The sequence below is a fragment of the Natator depressus genome, chromosome 1, assembly GCF_965152275.1.
Source record: "Natator depressus isolate rNatDep1 chromosome 1, rNatDep2.hap1, whole genome shotgun sequence".
In the NCBI taxonomy this organism is placed as follows: Eukaryota; Metazoa; Chordata; order Testudines; family Cheloniidae; genus Natator; species Natator depressus.
Genome location: NC_134234.1, coordinates 226,978,106 through 227,001,248, shown reverse-complemented (window position 1 = coordinate 227,001,248; position 23,143 = coordinate 226,978,106). Strand labels below are relative to the sequence as shown.

The 23,143-nt window shown below is 41.7% G+C and overlaps 1 protein-coding gene across 4 annotated transcripts in view; it reads right to left on the bottom strand.

Moving 5' to 3' along the window:
* SCUBE1 (signal peptide, CUB domain and EGF like domain containing 1) overlaps positions 1-23,143 on the bottom strand; it is a 295,284-nt gene that overhangs the window by 61,172 nt on the left and 210,969 nt on the right. For all 4 annotated transcript variants that reach the window (XM_074936783.1, XM_074936793.1, XM_074936801.1 and 1 more), the window contains one exon: positions 19,284-19,406. In XM_074936783.1, coding sequence (XP_074792884.1) covers positions 19,284-19,406 — 123 coding nt within the window. The remainder of the gene's footprint in view (positions 1-19,283; positions 19,407-23,143) is intronic.

The window sequence follows — 23,143 nt, the reverse complement described above, 5'->3', positions numbered from 1 at the left end:
TCAGACACACGTGGTTTGATTTTTCCCCTGTACTATTTACACAGCCCTAATTCAGGCTCCGCCTACACTTGGAGCTGGGGTGTGATTCCCGATTTGAGTAGACATACTCACACTAGCTTTCATCAAGCTTGTGTGCTAAAAATAGTAGCATATCCACAGTACCATGGGCAGTGGCAACATGGGCTAGTCTTGCCAAGTACTTACTCATGGAGTCCAGGTGGGTTTGTATTTGGGGAAGCTAGCCTGTGCCACTGATTGCTACTGTGGCTACACTATTATTTTTAGTGCACTAGCTCAAACAAAGCTAGCATGTATCTGCCTTCCATCACTGGGAAGCACCTTCCCAGCTGCAATACAGACATACCCAGAAAGTACCATACAATTAACTATGTGCTACAGAACACACAGTGTGTTCAGATCAGCCAAAGCCAAAGCCAATCACAGCTGTCTGTGTTCTGGTCGCATTCCTCACCACCCAATCCAGTGGATCCTTTGAGAAAAAGAGACCTTCCCTTTCCTCATCCACTGCACAGTCTTGCCCTGACTCACATACACTGAACTCCTTGAAAATAATCTGTCAATGCTTTTAAACTAAACCCTGCCCCTTTCTAGACATGCGTGTATTTAAAACAGTTACTTTATCTTCCTTCTCCACCCCCAAGTTGCCACCTGGTAGCTGATGCTACCCCCACTATGTTGTCCATTTCACAATCAATCAGAGACTACCTGAAATGGCTGCCAATGGGACATTAGCGAGCCTACAAATCCCAGTCAGAGGGGCTGCTGGAGCAAATGGAAGCCTTACTTTAGGTCAGACTCCCCACTAAAGGATGGCTTGGATTCAGTGTCAGGAAACATATGACCTCACAGCAGACATATGACTGGGATCCTCATGATATCACACACTTTCTGACTCAACTTGACCTATCTCTGTCCACAACTCATCAGAGTATCCTCCGATAGGTCACTTAAGAGGGACAATGCAATAAAAGACTCAGCATTGCTGCGACTGGATCAGTTGACTTGGACTTCCTGGCTATAGAATTGCAATGTAGATAGTTGGGCTCAGGCTAGAGCCCAGGCTCTGAGACCCCATGAGAGGGGAGGATCTCAGAGCCTGGGCCCTAGCCCAAACCTGAACGTCTACAACTGGAGTTTTATAGCCCCATGAGCCCAAGTCAGTTGACCCAGGCTCTGAGACTTGGTGTCACAGGTTTTTTATCGGCATGTAGACATACCCAACAAACCAGCAAGATCACCTTTTGGTTTGACAAGGCCACTCTTTAATACAGAAGACTAGCACAGACCAAAAGAAACAGCTTATTGTTATAACTAACTGCTCATTATGTTTCAGAGTCTGCAATAACAAAACCAACAAAGGACGGAGCGAAGGAAGAAGAGATAATACAGACTATTGCTAGATATAAAACCTCTTATTTTATTACTTTCCTGCTGAGTGGGTAAGAACTGGTGAAGGCTGGCATCCTCCTCCCGAAAAACCAAACCTTTAAATGTAATTCAAACACAACACCCCTGTGAGCTTTCTATTGCATGACTGACTTGCAAACAAGTCCACTCACTTGTTGCTGAGACTTAGCTGTTAATAATGTACTAATGATCTGCAGAAGAAAAATATCTGGCATTAATTACTATACCTTTTATTTGAACTTAAATGTATAAGTAGCTTAGCCACATCTTGCACTTCAAAAACCGGAGCGGGCAACTCTGTCCATTATGACTAACTTCAACTCAGAGTATTTATTTATTTAAGGATTTTATTGCTTTCAGTTAGCTAAGTGATTAGTGAAGACCAAATGCAATGCACTAATCAAAGAATGAAGGACTTTTGAAGGAAATTGATTCTGCTTGCAAGGGGAAATGTGCCTTTTATTACAAATGATTAACTCTGTAAGAATTCAAAACCAGTGGTAAAACAAATAAATACATATAAATTGCAGAACAAACCTTCAAGCTCTACTGCAGGGAGACACAATAAATCATCGGAAACCTGTGAATAATTATATAAATGCCAAAAATTGAGACTGATGTGAAGAAGGGGAAGTTTCCTTTGCAGTTTCAGTGACAGATAGCAAAACAGGATAAAACTGCTATTTTTCAACTTAAAGAATAGGCATTCAGTAGCAGTTAAAGCTGGGTTATGGAGAATACTTGGTTACCATCAACTCAAATAAGCTTTAGATCTGCTGGATTACCCATTATTCAAATGTGTTGCTATGCACCAATTTATCGACAAAACTCACTATCCTTAGCTGGTGGGGCCAACTTCTTAGTTTCCGTTGTTCTGATGAAGCACAGCAACTCCCATTCTGTTGTACAGTCCACTCTATTAACAGGGGATGCAATTATGAGTGTGCTTTAGTGATAGCTTCACAGCTCCTACACTTGGATCCATGCAGTTACACCTCTGAGTCCATGCAGAACCCTGTGGAATCAACGGGACTCTGAACAGTCACATGAGTCTGCTCATATAGATCCAGTAGCAGGATCGGTGCCTTTATTTGGATCCCTGCTGTGTCTGTAAGGAATAATAGCATGAAAAATGCAGTGGAAACCTCCTGAGGAGTGTGGAGACAGTCTTTATCTTGTGCTTCCTTCTGGCTCTTGTAATTCATCAAAACTAGGGAATCTCAGGGAAAAAAACCAACAACATAAGATTGATTCTAAGATAATTGGCTGTCTTTTTATTGCTTTCTACGTTTTCTTTCTTAATGTTCCCTTTTCCATCCAAGGACTCTCAAGCTACATGGCACAAACTCCCAATGAAAGCAGGCCATGAGAAGGTGCATTATGCCATGGTGTCCTCCATTTAGTGAATGATAGCACCAAGACACACTACACTTACTACATGTCTTGTTCTGCCTTGTCTCCTACAATTTTATGTTCATTTTCCTTAATCCCTCAGGTCTCACTTAAAACTTCACTCCTGCCCTCCCTAAGAACACCAAACAGTGGATGATGAGTTGAGATGAGAAGCCGGAGGGAAAGAGACCTCTGTCTTGATCCTAAAATGGAATAATTTAGCAAGGATAGGTCAAAGTCTATCACCAGACATAGGTGTGTCTTGATCCAGTGGCTACATCATTTCTCAGGACATCTTTGAAGAGTTTTACTATTAGGATTTCCATGTTTCTTCCTCTGCACTCCTGATAACATAAGTAATGGAATGTGTTGGTTCTTGAGGTTGAAGGCTCATCAGCGGATCCTCTCTCTTTCAGGCTTTGCTCAGTTACTGTGGTATTGACCCCAAACTTTTGGGGGTGGGGCTGTATCTTCTTCTGTGCTTGTACAGAACCAAGTACACTGTTAACACTCTAATACGCTGATCAGCCAATGCTCTGATATAGGTGTAAGGACATTTCAGTGACCCATATCATTGTTGACTGTGTACAATTCTAACTTGAGATGTCCATTTTGTCCCATGAGAATGAAATGAGCAGTTCAGATTCTTCTGAAAGAAAATTGTAAATTATTGGCCTGCATAGGTCCAGTCATCAATTCTAGTGGGTGTCCAGGGCTGAGAGATGTCAAGCAACCCCTAATAGAGTGGGCTGACACCTGGATTTTGGTATTTCATAGATTTTTAGATTTTAAGGCCAGAGAGACCCTTATGATCATTTAGTCTGACCTTCTTCAGAACACATGCTGTAGAATTTCACTCAATGATTTAGAATCTGATTCAGAAAAGCTTCCCTATCCATCAAAGGACTTGAGCACATGCTTAAATGCTTTCCTGACTTGGAGCCGGAGTTTTAGTTTTCTGAATCAGTTAATTTTCGAAGTTGTGCTTTGGTATAATCTTTGTCGAAGTAGAGAGTTTAGGTAACCAAGTTTGGTTTGGGTCAATATGCTGAAAATTTAACTTAATAGTGTGCACTGTGTGTCCTGTCCACTCAGAAACCATCAGGTGTCCTCTGACATTTACTGCATATTATTTTGTTGGATCTGAGGTTGTTTCTGCACCTAGAAAAGTTGGTATTCCAAAGAAACGGTTCCCACGGATAGTTTTTCTGCCTCTTCTAAATCAAATCCCAACTGCAGTTAAATGCCAAAGACAGTACTCATAGTCTGGCTCTTTCATTGGTCACAGGAGCCATATCAGACAGATCTCTCTTTGATAGTATGGTCCAATTGGACCTGTCTTCTTATCAAAATCATCAACATCAGAGCAATAGTTTACTACCGGTTACCTAGAAGCACCAGCAAAGAGAACAGCAATGGGAAATTCAAGAAACTTCTATTGGTGATAGTCCTTGACGTCAAATGGCAACTGCTGGTTTTCTTTATCTCTGTTATGAATCCTTATCAAAAGAGCAGTGGCTGTACCTTTTTGGGAGATATGCTTGGGATTTGAAAGCAAAGGGTTAAGAATCCTGGAACTTGGTGATAAAAATGTAGGTCCAAATCATTTGCTCTCTCTCCAGAATAAATACAAGTCTTTCCTTAGACTCTGTTCCAAGTGACTCCTGTGTGATCTCACATACTAGCAACTTAATGTCCCCTTCTTTTCTTCAGCTTCTTTCCAAAATTGCCCACTTCACTTCTTTCTCCCACAGCGAGCCCACAAGCTCACCATCAGCCACATGCTTCCCTCAGCACTTACTGCTCAGTTACAGACAGAAAAAGGGCTATAAAATACCATCTTAGTGCGGTAAATATCTGCTCCCTATGTGTCTTCCTAAACATACGTAATGAGTTTACTGACCCACACACATTTTTGCTGTCAGCACTGCACAGCCAATATTGCTATAGGTCGGCAAGCAGCGTTCTGTTCTGCTTTTCGCATCATCCACCAAACGACCAGCTCATTTCTGAGTCACCGAAAGCTTTGGGAGTCTGGGAGAACTTTCAAGTGAGTTCTGGGTACTGAGGAAGAGTTTATATTTTCGATGGCAACCATGACATTTTGGCAATTTCAACCAGGAAAACGTTGGTGGCTTAGCCGAGATCTGCATCATTTGAGGATATCTATCGGAGTTTTGCCTGAGTAAAGTCTGCAGGATTTGGCCTGCAGTTTTTAAATGAAATATGATATTACTATTATTATTACTGATAATGCTGTTTGGCAGAAAAAAGGTTTTTATTCTTTCCCCTGTAGCATTATGAAGAATCTGTTTTTATGATGGTTATTTTTTAAAGTAACAAATTAACCTATTTAAGAAACCTGCAATCAAGAGATGAGAGCAGCAGATTATCTAGTAAACTGATTAGCTGAAAGGAAATTAATTTGGTCTAATATTTTTAACAGACAGGAAGGAGTAGCTACCTTCCATCTGTACACCTGAGCACATAACCCCAGCAATGTCCCCTCCGAGGAGAACCATGTGGGCAACAGCCCTCAGTGGAATTTCTCAGAGCAAAGCCCCCAGCATCTTCCAGAGAGAGATTAAAGGAGAGATTAAAAAAAGCAGTGACAGCTGCCAGCAATAGCAGAGGGTGAGGAGAGGGAACTAGCTGAGCTCCCCATACTCCTGCATGGCCAGGAATTGGGTCGTGTAACTCACCCTGCCTCCCAGCAGCATGAGAGGGTGGTGCCTTTACATCTCCAGCAGCCCTGATGATGTCAGCAATTCGATCAGCCATCCTGTGGAATTGGGGAATAGGTGGGTAGAGGGTGATGTATTGGGGAGGCTCTGGTGACACCTTCACAGCTCCAGACCATACTTCGTAACTCATCAAAGAACGTTCTGCTCTCTGGCACCTGTGTTCTCTCAGAGAGCAGCAGAGATAACAGGAGACCCCTCAGACCCTAGGGCCATACAGGGGAGAGGAGTTTATGGAGAGAGAGAGGGCCCATCATCTGAGGGACTTCTTGAGAAACTTTATTTTTTTAAAGGAAGGAATTAACAATCAGGTCAAAAGGCTGCTGAGAATGGTTCATATAGAAGGGGAAACAAAACAGATCAATAACTAGATAAAATAATATAAAGTTAATAAGTGAAGCCAGGGTCAAAGGTGTAAAGGGGGCCTGTGGGTAGGAGGGTTGGTCTGATTGGGATTTTTTGAATGATGATTCCAAATCATTTTAAAAGAAAGTATCTAGCTCTGCCCAGTTAGCCTTATGTGCGATCTGATCGCAGTTGCTCTCATCCTTCCTTTCCCTCTTATTGTATGTTCCATGCTAGCCTATCATTAGCTTGTAAAGCTCCTCAAGGAGAGGGATCATGTTTTTCTCTGTGTTTGTACAGTGCCTAGCATGATGGGGCCCTGATCTTGATGGATGCCTACTGGAATCAAATAATAAATAATAATAATTAATAATACCGCATTGCTGCCTCTAACAATGCCACTTATTATAGCTAACCACTCATTTGAAGTCAATAGGAACTGAGGTGAGCTGAGCACCTTGCAGGATTGAGGTCTTCAGAGAAGAACTACACTATCAGTCCAGAATTGTATTGGAAAATCAGAGAAGGGCTAACATAGCTCACATAACTAGGCCAGAGTTAAAACAATACCTTCAAACAGACTGCATCAGAATGACTGTGAACCATCCGTCTGTGGAGCTTTACTCACATGCCCTGCAACCCCCAATCACATGCCTAAGGATCACATTAATTGTTTTACAGCCTTATGGTCAGATTGCCTTGGATTTGTGCTTTTGAAATACAGCATTATATATGGTACCAAAATAAGGACCAGCTTGAGCCAGTTGGCTCACACAGGTATTTATATGTGTGACCATTGGACAAAATACGTTAGAAGCAACACAAAGGATTTCAAGCGATGAGAAGCTAATGGAATGGTTTGACCTACTGGGATAGTAAGTGAAACAGAGGGAGGGGAAAAAAAAAGGAAACGAGAGACAAAGAAAAAGAAAGAAGCAGTTTCTGTAGAAAAGAAGTCATAAAAATTGGAGACGAGGGTGGAGGGGGGGAGGCCGTATTAATGCTTAAAGTGATTGTGGCCTTTTCAGTAAATTATCCTTGCACTTGGGCTTTCCTGTTCTCTGCTTGTCTGAGTTAACTCTCTCACACCCTTCCCAGCCACCGCCTCCACTAGACGAGGCCTTTGTTACAGTCAGCCTCCTCTATTTATTAATCTCTGGGACCCAGTAGGAGGCAATTGGCTCTGACTCCCATTATATTTATCCTCTGACCATTGTTTTGCTAGCACAGTCTAAAATGCAATTAGAGTCAAATGCTTTCCCAACGTTTTTAAGAAAACAAAGTACTTTAATCAAAAACATTGCCAAGATTTTATGAGCAAACATGTATCCCTTTCCAAAATTAATCATTTTCCAAGGCGAAAGCAAGCCGAGTTATCTACTGCCATTATGGCAGTAAACTGTGCTACTACTTCAAGTGCTTGGGAAGAAGAAGCTATAGATCAAGAATGGAAGTGCATTAAAAGAAACTTAAGGCAGGTTTATTTGTTTCCCCACAAACATAAACATGGTATAGTAGCCTGCACTCTTCTCAAGCCACTATTTACACATCAATCCTGTAAGAGCAACTTAACAGCCTAATGATACAAACACAGAAAGGCCTTTACCCTCTGTGTATTGAGCAAGCAATATTCCCTGTGTCCCAGGATACACTTGCTTTATAGACAGATTTCTAAAAGGAGGAAAGGCTTTCTTTACAAAGCAGCCTTCTAATTACTGGAGCAGATCCTACCAGCTTTACATGGAAGTCAATAGGACTCCTTGCAGGGTAGGTTCTACTCAACTTGAATGAGGGGAGGTAGGGACAGAATCAAGCCTAATGTAATTTAAAATAGCTGGAAGAGCAAATGCTACAACATAAGTAAATTTTCAACTGAAAACTAACAGGTAAAAATTCCCTTTGTCTGCCATAGGCCAGATCCTGCATTCCTTGTTTGCCCGAAGCTCCTGCAGAAGTCAGTGGCAGACATAGGGTCGCCAACAGTCCCTTTTTACAAAGGATGTCCCTTACTTTTTCCTCTCTCTACAACAAGATTAATAAATAATACTAATACTACTACTAATAAATAATAATATCAGGAGGAGGAGTAAGGTGGGGGTGCTAAGAAGACAGTCCCTTATTTTTTAAATACAATGCTGGCAGCCTTAGTGGCAGTACGCAAGAAATACAACATTGGGCCCCTCCTTTTACTCTTTGCAGGGAACTGACAACACTTTTTTGCAAATCTGAGCTCCTTGGATGACCCAGGACACAGAATGACAGGCCACTTGCACGACCTATGAATGGATGGATATGCTGCTTTCTTGCTCGGTCTTGAAGGTGAACAAAAAAAGTTTGTTTGAAAAATACTTTAATTTTTTTTCTTGAGATCCTAAATTAGCAAGAGTCAAATCCTTCCCCCAAGCATACAAGCTGAGGATCAGACCATATGCAGGGGAGCAGGGGCTGAGAGATGAAGGAATCCTTCTGCCCCACAACACTGACCGGGGGTAAATAGATTTGTGAGGGGTGGATCCACTGGTCCAGTGCCTGTCTACTCCCCCACCCCATGACCCACCACCAAGGACCCCCAGTGCATCAGTCTCTTGGAAACTTCCAGATCTGTGCTGCGGGGTACAGGGAGGTGTACCCCTCTGCATGGGCTGCCCAAATCCTCCGCCATCCCTTGCAGTGGAACCACACCAGTACCAGTTTGACACATACACAGGAGATGGTGTGGGGGCAATATTTCCCCCCTCCAGGATCTATGTGTAGTCTTTATGAACATTACGAATACGCTTAATCACTTTCTCCACCATTTGCTTCCCTGCTAAGAGCCGAGTCCAGGGTTCTTTGGTTTCCATCTAATCTAATCCATCCAAAATTCATCACCATAATATTTGAACATGTGGCAACAACTGATGACATTGCTAAGAGATGAAACCTGCATTCCTTGCTTTAATGATTTGGGATCTTAAAGAGCTTTTATTTGCATTCAAAACAAGCCAAACCAATCCACTCACCCTCAAAAGGTGTACTTATGGGAAAGCTGAAGTATTCTGAGCTCTTCGGAGCTGTCTTTTTACTGCAAGTCTGTACAATGCCTAGCACAATGGGGGCCTGCTCATTGACTGGATTGCATTATACGTGTATAACAACAACTACCTCACCATACTAAGGTGTACTAAATAACACAATCATTCACCCTCTCTTTAAAACCTTAATGAATTGCAACTCCCAGCACCATTACTGTTTGTGGAAGAATGCTATCACCTTGCTCAAACTATTCTAAGGCTGACTCATATCCCGCTAATTCATTAATACATAACACAACCACTGGTCCCTCTAAGCTGTGTGCGTGCGTGCGCGCACATGATTCTAAACCCCGTGTACACGGCGAAACACCGTGCACACAAAAATTTGCACAGAAGCACAAAAATTTGCACAGAAGAAATTTTTTGCGCATACAGCCTGTCAAAAATTAGAGGGAACATTGAACAAAATTCTAGTCCACAACACAACCAGTGGTGCTGGAACATTTTTACAGTGGGGGTGCTGAAAGCCAGCGGTCCCCAAACTTTTTACCTCACACCCCCCTTTACCCCGTCCGTCCCCCCACTCTCCCAGAGCTGGGGCCAGGAGCGGGGCTGTGACTCTGGGAGTGTGGCGCGGACAGGGGTAAGGGATGATTTATAATAGTTAGAGATTGGCTAACACCCTGAAATGTGAGGTTTGATATCCCTTCCAAACTAGGGGTCACCTTATTGTGGAGCAGGAGTGCACGTGCTGCAGAGAGGAGGCTTGAAGGACAGGGGAATCTATTTATTTGTTTTCACCTTGAAGCAGAACCACTTTCTCCCAACCACAGCCAACTTGGGAGGTATCATCACTTGGCAAACAACTTATATTGACTGCACTTACTGGAAATGTTTCCACTTGGTGCCTGGGCCATATATTGCTTGAGGGTCCAATCCTGCAACCCTTGATCTCAAGAGTAAGGACTAAGAATACGAGTTAGGCCCAGTATTGATGATATAAACAGACTGTTCAATCTGCAGGCGGCTCCACTGAGACATTAAAAAAAACAACCTCACACTTGGAACAATCTGCTATGTGCCAAAAGCAAGACATTTAGAAGCGTTTTTATGAGGCTCAGGAATAAAATCTCTCTCGGAAAGACAGCATCCAAATAAGGAGTGAGCTATAATTCGAGGCAGGGAAATCACGTCAATCTTTCTTTTCATTAGGTGGCAGAATTTTGACAAAGGACTCCCAAGAGCTGCTCCAGCACATTGCTGAGTCTGACTAGTGCATTTGGCACTTTCACAGCTGAGCCATCATAACTGTGTGCAGTCATTTCAGTGAAATATGCATATAATTAAACAAACTGGGCCAGCCCCTTGGCTGGTTTTTGTACATTAGCCTAACTCTGGTCACTATGTTTTACACCATCTGGGTGCACCGATGGCTAGATTAACGCACAGGCAAACTAGGCAAGTGCATAGGGCCCAGATTCGTGTGTGTGTGTGTGACAATGGAGGGCTGGCCAGACCAAACCCAAGCGATGCTGTGGCCCTCTGCACCAGGTTTCAGTGCCACTTGCTCAAATTTAGCACATTTCTCCCGCCATCATAACAGAGGGAGTCTGGCGCTAAACATGAGTGGTGATGTAACCTTGTGTCTTAAGCAGATTCTGTCCATGTACCTACTTAAAAGTGATCGGGCCATGGCCCAGGTGGGCCCCTCCTCCTGCCCCCCAGCTCCAAGACCTATGCAACAAAATCATTTTTTCTAGGCAGGACAGTGTGTCAGGGCAGTTATTGTTGTTATTCATATTAGAAGCTGGGGCCCAGAAGTTTATGTTTGCCTACGGCTCAGTAATGGGTTAATCTGGCCCTGGATGTACCAGTCATTACATTGTACAATCCACTCTATTCAAGCTGTAATACAAAATAATTAGTCAGCTTCTTTACTTTAATATCAGTATAACTCTGCTGATTTCAATGGACTTATGCCTGATTTAATTGAGAAGCAGACTCAAGCTCAGTATATTTTCTTCAACAGCTGAAGACCTGAAATGTGCAGCATTTCCTCATGAGTATAGCAAACAAACATGCAGGCTGGGGTAAAAGTCAGACAGAGGGCGTGTAGGTGTTCCAGCTGCTAAGCCCAGTTTCCTAACCCTCTGTGGAATCCACACCTACTGTGGTATTCCCTTCCCTCTCAAGGGAACAGACTGAGTCTTGAAGGCATTCTTACGCTCCTCTCCACAGGATGAAGTTCAAACCTGACCACTAGGATCACAGCTCAAACAGGGGTTTGTGTGGGCGGAGGTAAAAATCTATTTCAAATATTTTTTTAAAGAAACAAATAGTATGACTTTCCTCCGGTACCCCTGTGTTGCCCTCCTGTCCGGCCTCAAGGGACTATGCCAGAGTAATATTGCTTACCACATTTCCAGCTAAGAATGAAAGAGGAAGGCTGAGTAAAATGATTATTATTTTACATTTGCTTGTTTTTAAGTTAGGAAAGAGCATCAACATTTTTAATCAGAAACAGGTTCAAATGGTAACTTGGAAGTGATAATTTGCCTGCTCACATGCTGGTGGAATGACTAACTTGCTTTTTCACTCTGCGAGTCATCTGGCCCTTGCCTACACTAGGAAAATTTACCATGCTAAAAACTTATATTAACCTCCTAGAGCACTTTGTATTCACACACAAGTGTGCTCCAGACCATTCAAAATCTTGCAACTGAAAGCTCAGATCAGCGCTTAGGCACTGAAATGCCTGTTCTATACAAATAAGTGAATAGATGGACACAGCCTTATTAATAGGTGTCCTATTAATGTGTCCTATCAATGTGCCATTAATCCAAAGTGCTTTTGGATCCCACACAATTATTGTGCTTGGAACTGGTACTCTTTTTCTTTATCCTGGAATAAGAGGAAGGGTTGTGTTGACAATTCTGCAATGGCATCCCCATGTGAAACATTTCTCTGTCAACATACTGAACCCAAACCCAGCACATATAGTTCTAATCACGTCAACCTCCCTGAAACTAAAACCACTGGCGTTAGAATTTAGCAATCAGGAAAGCTCAGCATCTGATTTAGCTGAATTATTTTAGGATTGGGAGTGTGGATCTATGGTGCAATGGGTTAACACAGAAAGTTTGAAGGCCTAGGTTCAAATCTTATTTAAGAACAAAAGTGAAAATGGATTGGACTGGGCAGGAGGTGGGCTGGGAAAATTAATTCTAGTCCTTAATAGATGTCTGTCTAGTACCACATCCCAAAACTATCACACAACTTGGCACAACTGCCATTCTGCTCCGATGCAGCCCAGGACAGAATAACAGAGGGTCAGGCCAGGTTTGAGCTGCCCAGCAGGTCAGGATTGTAGTTTGCTGGCAGAGTTCCATAGGGAAACTTGTAAAGCATCTACCCGCCATATGCCTGGCCCTGGCCAGTGCCCTTAGTCTCTCCATTTCAGGGCTGTAAATTCTCTTTCATAAATCACGTTGAAGCCGGCATTAGCACTTGCAGGAGGATGCACTTGAGCATCTCAGAGACAGAAATTCAGTAACAAATTAGGCTTAGGAGGGATTAAACCAGCGATTCTCAAACTTTTGTACTGGTGACCCCTTTCACATAGCAAGCCTCTGAGTGCAACCCCCCCCCCTTATAAATTAAGAACACTTTTTTAAATATATTTAACACCATTATAAATGCTGGAGGCAAAGCAGGATTTGGGGTGGAGGCTGACTGCTCGCAACCCCCCACATAATAACCTCACGACCCCCCTGAGGGGTCCCGACCCCCAGTGAGAACCCCTGGATTAAACAAACCTCAATTATATATCAAAATATATTGGTGGAGATGGCGGTAGTTTTAGTTTCTTCCTTTATTTCTAAGGAAAGAAAGAAAAATTAAAAAACAAAAATCAAAACAAACCCACCAGTCATATTGAGACCTGGAAGCCTTTGCTGGGCAGCTTTGAGGTGATAAAAAAACTGCAGAATGTGGCTTAGGACAGTTACATAGGAGAAAACGTCAGTATAATATGAAGATACTGGGCCAAATTCTGCTGTTGGTTACCCTGGGGGTAAACTGGTATCACTGCAATTCTTCTGGGTAAATATCTGGTGTGACTCACAGCAGAATTTGAGACACTGTATTCTAGTGACTAATTACAAAAGACGAACAAATCATTACATTCTTTTAAAATCTTGTAAAAAGTAATAAACCAAAAATAATTAACAATCAGTCAACAGGGAGTGCTGTTACCCTATGGGAATGAATAGGTGGTCTTCTAGAAGCTCCTCTAGCTCTTAATGCCCCCTGAAAATGCAAAGGGTCCAGAGAGGCCTTCCCAGCATTCCCTGAGGTGAAGAGCAGAGGTGTCCAGGTGCCAGATAGGCCCTCTCCTTTTACAGAACTAGTCTGTATCAATTTATTTTTTTGGTGATTTGTCCCCCGCCCAGGCTTCATTATGGATAAAACTGTGCTAGTACAAGACCTTTGAACCACTTAAGTCCCACTTAAGCCCTGTTTTGAGGATGTAGGTGGAACTTGAGTGGTGCATAAGCCTTGTGCTGCTCCTCTGCATAGCTGTGAATTTCATCCTATATGAGGGTTCTGTGGTATTTTTTTTGGTAATTATTTATCTGACTTAGGTATTACACATTAATCAATGGATTTTCCCACTAAAGGCTCCTTTCCAGAATGTAACTTATGCTCTCTCCCCTTCCACTGCCTCCTCAGAGTATTGGCAAATGTGCACATTGCCTTTCCTTGCAAAAGGCATTGCCTACAGCAGGAAAAGAAAATTGTTATTTATGATAGCATTTTGCACATTTTTCTGGGTGCTTAATGAAGCCTGAACTTCAGTGAAGCAGAGAGAGTGCTTATTGTTGAATTTTTTTCAAGATCACTGCACAACAAACAGAAACTGAATAAGCAATTAAGTTAACTGGCTTTAAACTCATATTGTCCAAGGATTAAGCTAATTAAGGCCATACTTGTAGGGATTCATGGTAGCTCCAAACAATCTGCTTGCTATTTTGTAGTTGTTGTGGTCTGAAAACGAATCCTGGTTGTTTCCTTGCTATTAATGATGACACATTACAAACACATGATCTTCTAGTTATTATTTAATATTTCTGTTATGTCAAAGACCCTGATCAAGACTTGGACCTTTTGTGTTAGGTGCTATACAAATACATGCTAAGGCATGTTCCCTGAACTGAAGAATTTCCAACCTCTTAAATTCAAGAGCATTGTTAAAATAACTAGTAATTTATACATATGTCTTCATTATTAAAAAACAAAACAAAACAAAAAACCCAAACAACTCCTAATTTAAGTTTGATCACTTAAAATAGGGACTCTGGGAAAGCAGCATCTCAGTACAGGACTGTTTGTATCAGAACATGGGTTCTCAAGCCTGGTGGCTGCAGCAGGAGAGGAAGGAAAAAAAAAATCTGTGGTAACATGGGGCTGCAGTATGGAAAAGGCTGAGAAGCACTGCCCTAGAAAATCATCAGAGATATACACTGTGTGTTAACAGCAGGTTCATCCCACAACCAGGGCTGAAAATGGTTTGGCCACAAACAAATAAATGCAAACCATTTTCCACATCCATTACATGGTATATCATATGAGTTGCACCGTTTGCTAATGTTGAACTCAACTGGCCTAATGATCAGCAGGTTTCAAAATGTCTGACACCAATGAATTTTCATTTCATCATGTTAACACACTGTAGGAGGAAATGCATGCAGTGTTGTTGTAGCCGTGTTGGTCTTAAGATATTACAGAAACAAGATGGGTGAGGTAATATCTTTTATTGCACCAACTTCTGCTGCTGAGAGAGAGAGGCTTGAAGAAGAGCTTACACAGAGCTCTTCTTCAAGCTTTTCTCTCTCTCACCAAAAGAAGTTGGTACAATAAAAGATATTACCTCACCCATTTTGTGTCTCTATAGTAGGAAAGGCACTCTTATGGTTAAGGAATTAGGACTGAGACTCAGGCTACATCTAGATGCCCCCATCCCCCAGGTCAGACTATGGGGGTGTGAACTGCAGCATGCCCCAATGTGCTGTGCTGTAATTTGCCCGTGTGGACACTGCTGGTGCAAACTAAAACCTCAGGTGTTCTGAGTATATTTTTGCGTGAGGCATTCAGATACTATAGTGATGGGAGCCATATAAACAGATAGAAGCAGGTTAGTTAAAGACGAATCACATTAGGTTTCCCTAATATCTTAAAGCTGGCTCAGGAACGTATAATGAAGAGACTACAAAGAAATGGGGCAAAGTGAGCGAACCTCAGAGTTTCACATTAAGTGCCCTTGATGGAAAAATGTAAATTACTGAGTGATGACAACAATGGAAATAGTAAGGAAAAGCAGCAGCAGCAACAGTTAATTTACATTTTGCATCTGTTAGTCAAAAAAATACTTGTAGCAAGATCTGTACGTCTGCAGGTTTTTCCCCTTCAGCCAGAGGTGGATGAAGGTTTCCTGGGGCCCTGGGCCAGAGCAAGTGGGAGATCCCTCCTCACCACTCCTGCCTGTGGCCCTGTCCACAACCCCACCCCTTTCCTGGGGCCTGCCCCTGTTCCACACAGGGTCCCCCCCCAGCCCACCCCACCACTGCAGCTTGCTCGTCTTGCTCCTTTCTGCCACCCCCCTCCACACTTCGGCTCCAAGACTGGAGAAGTTCTGTCCCCATGCCACGGCCCCGGGGCCGCAGTGGGGAGTGAGAGCTCCACCAGTTGCAGGGTTGGAGCAGGGGTCCAGGTGCTGGGGCTTCCCTCCCCCGTGCTTCTGCGGGGGACCAGGGTTGGGACGCTGGGGCTTCTCCCGCACTACTTGCCTGGTGCTTCTGCCGGTGTGGGGGGTCAGGCGTGGGGGCATCCCCTGCAGCCCCATGGCTTTTGCCGGGGACGGGGTCGGGGGTTGCTTCGGGGGAGGGAGGCTTTCCCAATCTGTGGTTTTGGGTGGAATCAGGAGCCACTGGGGGGGGGCAGGTTTGGGGGCTTCCCCTGACCTGTCCGCCCAGCAGCTGGGGCTCTGGGCTTCCGTCACCTGGTGGTGGATTTTTTACAGGGCCCCCCAGTTGGCCAGGGATCCTGGGCACGGGCCCTATTGGCCCAATGGCTAATCCACCACTGCTTCTACTGGTACTTCTCTGTAACTAAGAAACTAATACTCATGGACACAATTAGAGCCTGATTCTGTAGCCCTTAATATGGCAAAATTCCCATTCATTTCAATGCGCATTTTGTCTAAGGATTGCAGGATCACTACCTTAATCTGCAGATGAGCCTCTATAATAACCTTCCAAATTAAGGAGCCATCTAAACCAGATGCATTTAGAACAGGACTAAAACCAAAAAAGATACATTGATTCTGAGTAAAACATAGTGCAACAACCATTCCCTTCATGACTGATTCCCAAATCAACTCTTCAAATATACTAATTCGTAACTGAAATTATTCTTTCTTTATAAAATGAGATCTTCAGATGGAAGGCAACATTGGACGCAAAATAAAAGTCACAACAATAATCATAATAACCATTAAGTATAGGAAAAATGAATTTAAAAATTGTAAACAACATGAACAACAACATGCTCTTCCATAAATAGAAATTAAAGCTTCGTGATTCACACCGTGGAAGCGCCAAAGCACCCAAAAGAAGCTTCCATGACTGTCACAACAACACTTTTAAGGTTCGCCTTTCCCAGCAATTACCAGAAAAACCAGAAATATTTATAATGCAACTGTCACCAACCTCAGATCACTTTTTTTTCCAGTGCCTACCATTTAAAGCTATAACCATTTCCACTGACTACATTTTCTCCACAGAGTACAAAACAAAATACAGGTGATTCACACTTCAGTGATTCCTTGATCTCTATTAGCTTCCCTTCATTCATCATCAGCAGTCATACTGATTGCATGAGTTCACCAATTATCTCTTGAAGCACCAGACAGGAGCTAAATAATCACAAATCACCCTCTTCCTCGAAGCAAGCATCATGCTGTTTTGTTGTAATCTGTCTTTAGGGCCTAAATACCTCAGGCATCAAACAGGAAAAAACTTGCTTCTCCCCCATTTCATAATATGATGAATCAAAACTTCTGTGATTGGAGCAACTTCTCTGTCCCAGGAATCCTTTGGACTTGTAGAGATGTACCTGCTACACCAATAGATTAGGAGCAAATTGACATGTCCAGTCAAAGCACTGCCCAGAGGATACAAAGTGCCCCCCACCCCACCTCACCTCAGACCACTGGGAATGAAAAATGTTCATATTTTCAGGCCAGCACTCTGATCACATGACAGGGAGAAGAATGGTTCAGATATCACTTTTGGAAGGGTAGCCAAAACTTGTGTCTTTACACTTTTTAAATTGATTTTAAAATATATTAAGTTTTGGCAAATTACTCACAGATCAGCTGTAATATCTAGTACTAATCAATTCTTCTTAGTAACAGTAGATATATTTTTATTTTGTCAAATTCTAATATCAATTATGCAAACTAAGAGGCTAACACTAACCCTAATCAATTTAATATTTTTTTATTAATTTAAATGTTTAACAGCACTTTAATCACATATATCAGACCAAAAGGGATGTGGACTGAAAAAGCTGTGAGCAAATAAAAGGAGGATTTTAAAATGGGGGAAAAAACCACCACCCCCTTAAATATAGTTTTGTTAATAGCATCCAAAATATAAATGTTCACTATCAACGCCCTCTTTCAGAAACCCAGGCACATGGATAAACCAAACGCAGGTGAACAAGTTCTGACTGTTGAAGTGATGCCTTCGTTTTCCTGTCAGCACCCAAAATATCTCATCATTATTTGTAGGAACATTTAAAACTCCATTGATAAATCTTTGAATCGTGACCATCAGCTTTATACAAATAAATCCTGTCCTTCTCTTCCTTTGTGCCAGAGCCTGCATAGCAAAAATATGAGGCTTGATTTCTCTCTCAAGTTTTACACTGGTGTAATTACATTGGCTTCAGTGGAGTGACATTCTCTTTAAACCAGGTGAGAGAAGATCCAGACTCATGGGTTTCAAGTATTACTATGAATTACTGTTTTCTATCATGGCTGTTAAATCTATTGCTTTCACCCCTAATTGTGTGATGAAGAGAGTCTTCCTTTTAAAAAATTGTTGTCCCTATTTTTAGTGTCTCATTCCACACCTGCCAAACTGTCCTTGTCTGACACAATCCTGCAGTGCTATTCCTGTCTGATCATGTGGCACAAACTGTGCCAGTCTGTGCTCTGCCCAGCACTAGTCAACTTGGCTGTGACTCCCCTGTGTCTAACCACACAGTTAGGGTGAGGTAGGCTTTCCAGACAGTGGCAGAACCAATGAGATGCAATGGAAAGTCTTTTGAAATTGCTTGTGTAGCCTTAAAAACAGTTCTCCCTTCCTTTTGTTGATGAGTAATGGGGAAGTATTAGAAACCCCAAAATAATAATACTGTTTAGTACTATATATATCCCATTACACATTCCAAACACTATGCAAACATTCACTTAGTAATAGAGATGGGCATCTCCTGAAAAACAATTTCCATGAATATTTCCTTACATTTTTAAATTGCCCTCCCTCTGGCCATGTACATTCACCTTTTCTATTATCTCTCGGGAACATGTTAGCAGTCAAGTTTCATTTGCACAAATGTTTGCAGAAATTGAATTGTAATGCATGAGTTTGTTGGAAATGGGTATGTGCTCAATTAGTCGAGAATCAAACAATACCATGTAACTCATCTGACCAATGACAATGCATGCAGCAAATAATCAATATAACATATATGAAGTGTTTTTTAAATTCTCACAATATCACTGTGAAGTATGTAAGTAAGTCTCATTATCCTGATTTTACAGATGGGGGATTAAGACAGAGGCCAGATTCTTATCTCAGTTCCAATACTATAAACCCATTGGCCTACTCTGGATTTAACCCAGTGTAACTGAGATAAATACCAGTCCCAGAAAGGTTATAGGAGTTGCCCAGTGGCACATAGCAAATTAGTGGAGAACTTGGATTAAAACTCAGGGTTCCCTAACCTGTGCTTATTCCACTACACCACACTGATGCTTAGGCTTCTGTTAGACTTACTGCAATTGCATGCCATTCCTATTACTAGAGACGTTAAAACCTAGACTGGACATAGCATTAGAAATGACACTGTAAAAAAACTCTCGTATCAGCCCCTAGAGAATAGTCACCTAATACGCCTTCGCGGGCTTAAAATTCTACGATTTGTGATTACAATCTGCAATAGAAATGATTTAAAAACAAACAGATTCATTCAAATTAAAGATTCACTTTATAAAAACAGAGTAAAAGAATATTACCTTGGCAGGTTCGTTCATCTGTTAGTAGTTTATAGCCCTTCTGGCAGCTGCATTCAAAGCTACCAACAGTGTTTCGGCAGAAATGGTCACAGCCACCATTGTTTACCAAGCACTCATCAATGTCTGTGAGGAACGGATGGGAAAAGATTAGTTTACTTTCTAGAATAATGATAGGAATATGGGAGCTTGTGCAGTTCCCAACTATACAGCTGTCTGATTAGAAATAATATGTATGCAGTGTTGTTGTAGCTATGTGAGTCCCAGGAGATTAGAGATACAAGGTGGGTGAGATAATATCTTTTATTGGACCAACTTCTGTTGGTGAGAGAGAGACAAGCTTTTGAGTTATGCACACCTGAAGAAGTGCTCTGTGTAAGCACCAGATCTTGTCTCTCTCACCAGCAGAAGTTGGTCCAATAAAAGATATTACCTCACCCACCTTGTCTTTCGAAATAATATCACCAAAACATTCCCTCTTCCCACTGTTATTGGCTCTCTAACAGAGGTGAAGGATTGAATGGTCTTGGAGACTGAACTACTTCTGTCTCATAGAGGTGGTACCTTTAGATCAATCTGGCTGAGGTACTTTGGTGGAAATAGGCAGGGAAGCATACGTGTCCGCTGCCCAGACATACCTGCTCCTGTGGATACACAGAAGACTTCAGTCTCCATAGCTGTCGGTTTAGAATCTTTATTAGGAACTAAATTCACATGAAAAATTTAAAAAATGATTAAAAATATGGGAGAGATAAGATGAGTGAAGTAATATCTTGTACTGGACAAACCTCCGTTGGTGGAAGGGACAAGTTTTCAGGTTTACACAGAGTTCTTACACAGAGTTGGTCCAATAAAAGGTATTACCTCACCCACCTTGTATCTCTAATATCCTGGGACCAACACAGCTACAAGAACACTTAAGAAAATATGTGATTTTTGTCTCTGGTGTAAATACTGGGTCCACTGAATATCATTAGTCTCTATGTCTACCTTTCCTAATTCACTGTTAATGCAGGGCAGACTTTGAATTAGTGCATGTTGTTGTTTGTCGCATGCTCATGTATGCAATATTCCCATTAACTCCATTTGGGAGTCATGCGCATATATGAAGTGCAGGATCAAGTGTGTGTCATTTAAAATAATTACCAAAGTGTTGTGAAGGGCTCTGTCAGAACAGATCTGCTTCCTTTGTCAAGCTGGAAGCTCCACTTCCCTGCCCCAACTTTTCTAAGAAAAGTTTTCTCCCTTCTCCATCCTGTTAAGCCTTGCATAACAGAACCATCATACTTCCCTGAACCTCCACTGCAATATTTGCCATGTTAGCTGTCCTCTCCCAGATTAAGGACTGTGGGTTCACAACTCATTTGAAAACAGCTAATTGTTAAAGGGAACCAAAGAGCAAACTATATATGCCTTTCTTTGAGATTTTATACAACAGGACAGGAGAAGTAATGTTACACACACACAGTGCAGTATATTCTTCTGTGAAGGAAACAAGACCTGACATGATCTTGGAGAGTGATTTTCCCAGTGATCCAGGAAGCCTCTTACCAGCAAAACTTGGAAACTTTTAGGAATATCAATTGGCCATTTAAAAAACAAATCCTGCTAAGAGCAAGTCTAGGTGTTAAAAGAATGATCACAACGAAATGGAAATCTGCCAAAGATATGAATAGGGCTGTTGAGTGACCTGGTGCAGTTAAAAATAATTACTTTGATATATAGGGGAGAGAGGAAGATTTTGAGGTGATTTTTTTTTAAGAAATGCTTGATTAAATTATTATTAATACATGTAATAAGCAAACAAGTAAATAAATCTTTAAAAAAGACACGTAATTACTGTGAGAATGTAGGGTGGTATTTGTAAGTAGTTATGCCTGCTACTGTGTAATATTTCTCGATATATACAGCAACAAAATATGACAGCAGAAGAATAACTGAGTTAGAACTTAAACCTGGATCATGTACAGTATAATATAACTTTTAATCAGTGAGAGCCAGATTCTCTCACTCTTTCTCTTAGTAGTACCTTCCTCCAGGTGTAGTCCCACTGGAGACAACAGAGTGAGGTACTATTCAGAGTGAGTAAGGGAGGCAGATGCTTGAACTGCATTTGCAGTTAGAAGAGTTTTCTCATTTGATACTTATATGACAAGTACAAAGGAGGAAGACGTGATCCAGTGGGTTGATACTAAAAACTCTGGGCGTAAGGGTGAGCTTTACTGTGGGCTCGATTCTGAAACACCATTATTAATGTGGAGTAGTACCTTACATTGCAAGTTGCCCTATTGATTTTAATGGGACTATTCACAGAATGAGATACTACTCAATGGGAGTAATGGCAGAATCAATCCTTATGTGATTTTTGGAAGGCTAGTTGAATTCTTTATGCATTGGCAACACACCGATAAAACTGAGTTAAGAGAAGAAACCTTACTTGCATGTTACATGCAAGCTGATCTTTCCAGGTTGAATCAGTGTAAAAAACAACTGGAGTGAGTTCTTTGGCTATACATTTTCAAACTGAGTCCCTGAAGTCAGGTGTCTAAAACAGTAGCTTTAGGCTTCCAAATCTAAAAATGTTGGCCTTTAGCAAAGAGAAACCCTGGACTGAACTTCAGAATATCATGGCCCTAAAGACTGGAGACAGATCCCATTTGATGTCAAATTGTGGCTAAAACAGTCCCATCTTAATAATAACAATAACAATACATCACAAGTCCTACTGATTTATTTCCTCTGCAAGTGCTTGTAGTCTTATTAACAATTCTTTCCAATCCCATTCTGCACAGTGGGGATTGCTTTACAGATCTCGTGATGGAAGACCATCACTGTTCAAGACCAGGTGATCCCAATCATCAAGCTTTCCTAGGGTATATATAACTACAGATTATAAAAATCTCCAAGCGGAGTTAAAAATCTTAGCCAAAAAGGAATTCCTGATTATATGTTAACTATAACACGTCATGTTCTGAACACATAGTAGTTACCCATCATGAAGAAGGTATCTCTTACTCATGGTAAACACACTGATATCTGAGCTGCTACATTGTCCTATACTCTGAGCGCATGTACACTGAATAGGAAATCACTGCTGAGTCTCAGACAACATGGTGGGGTAACTGTGGAGGAGGACTGACTTGTTAATGACGACCATTGTATTTCACCGTGTTTGAAACCAAATTCTAGTAGCATTTAGCTTTCCTTTCAGGGTCTGTGAAGATGATATGGGATCTAACTAAAACTTTCCTGAACTCAGAGGGTCAGATCTTAAGCTGGTGTAATCAGTGTAGCTCCACTGAAAATACAGCTTTTCAAATTTATACCAGCAGAGAATCTGGACCAGGATTTGGGTGAAACAGAGAGAGTCCAAAGAAAGAGAACCTCTCCCTTACCCCCCACATGACTTTGATACCTTTTAGGCCTTTTAGTTGAAATACTGGCTGTGGGGGTGAGTTTTTGTGCGGCCTTTCGAAACCAGGAACTTTAAAACACAATGGAGGTCAAAACTGTTAACTGCAAAAACATTCTAAAAAACATAAATAGTGCCATGTCTCTGCTTTCACTGTATTTCTTTCCATGGGCATAACGAGATTGACAAGGCATGTAAAAATTATTTCACTCTATGGAGGGCAGCGCATTGCTGCATTTCATTTGAAAGTGAACAGTATCCAACCATATCATGTCTGACTGGTTCATATAAATTGCACCAAGCCTATATCCCCACTATTTTTCTTTCCACAGCTATAAATAACTCTTGTTATGAGGCATGTGAAAATAACAAATGGTCCCACTTGTGTGAAAGGGTGAGGGCCTCATTTATCTTTAAACTGATTGGTGCCCAACCTCAGTGTGTCCAAGTG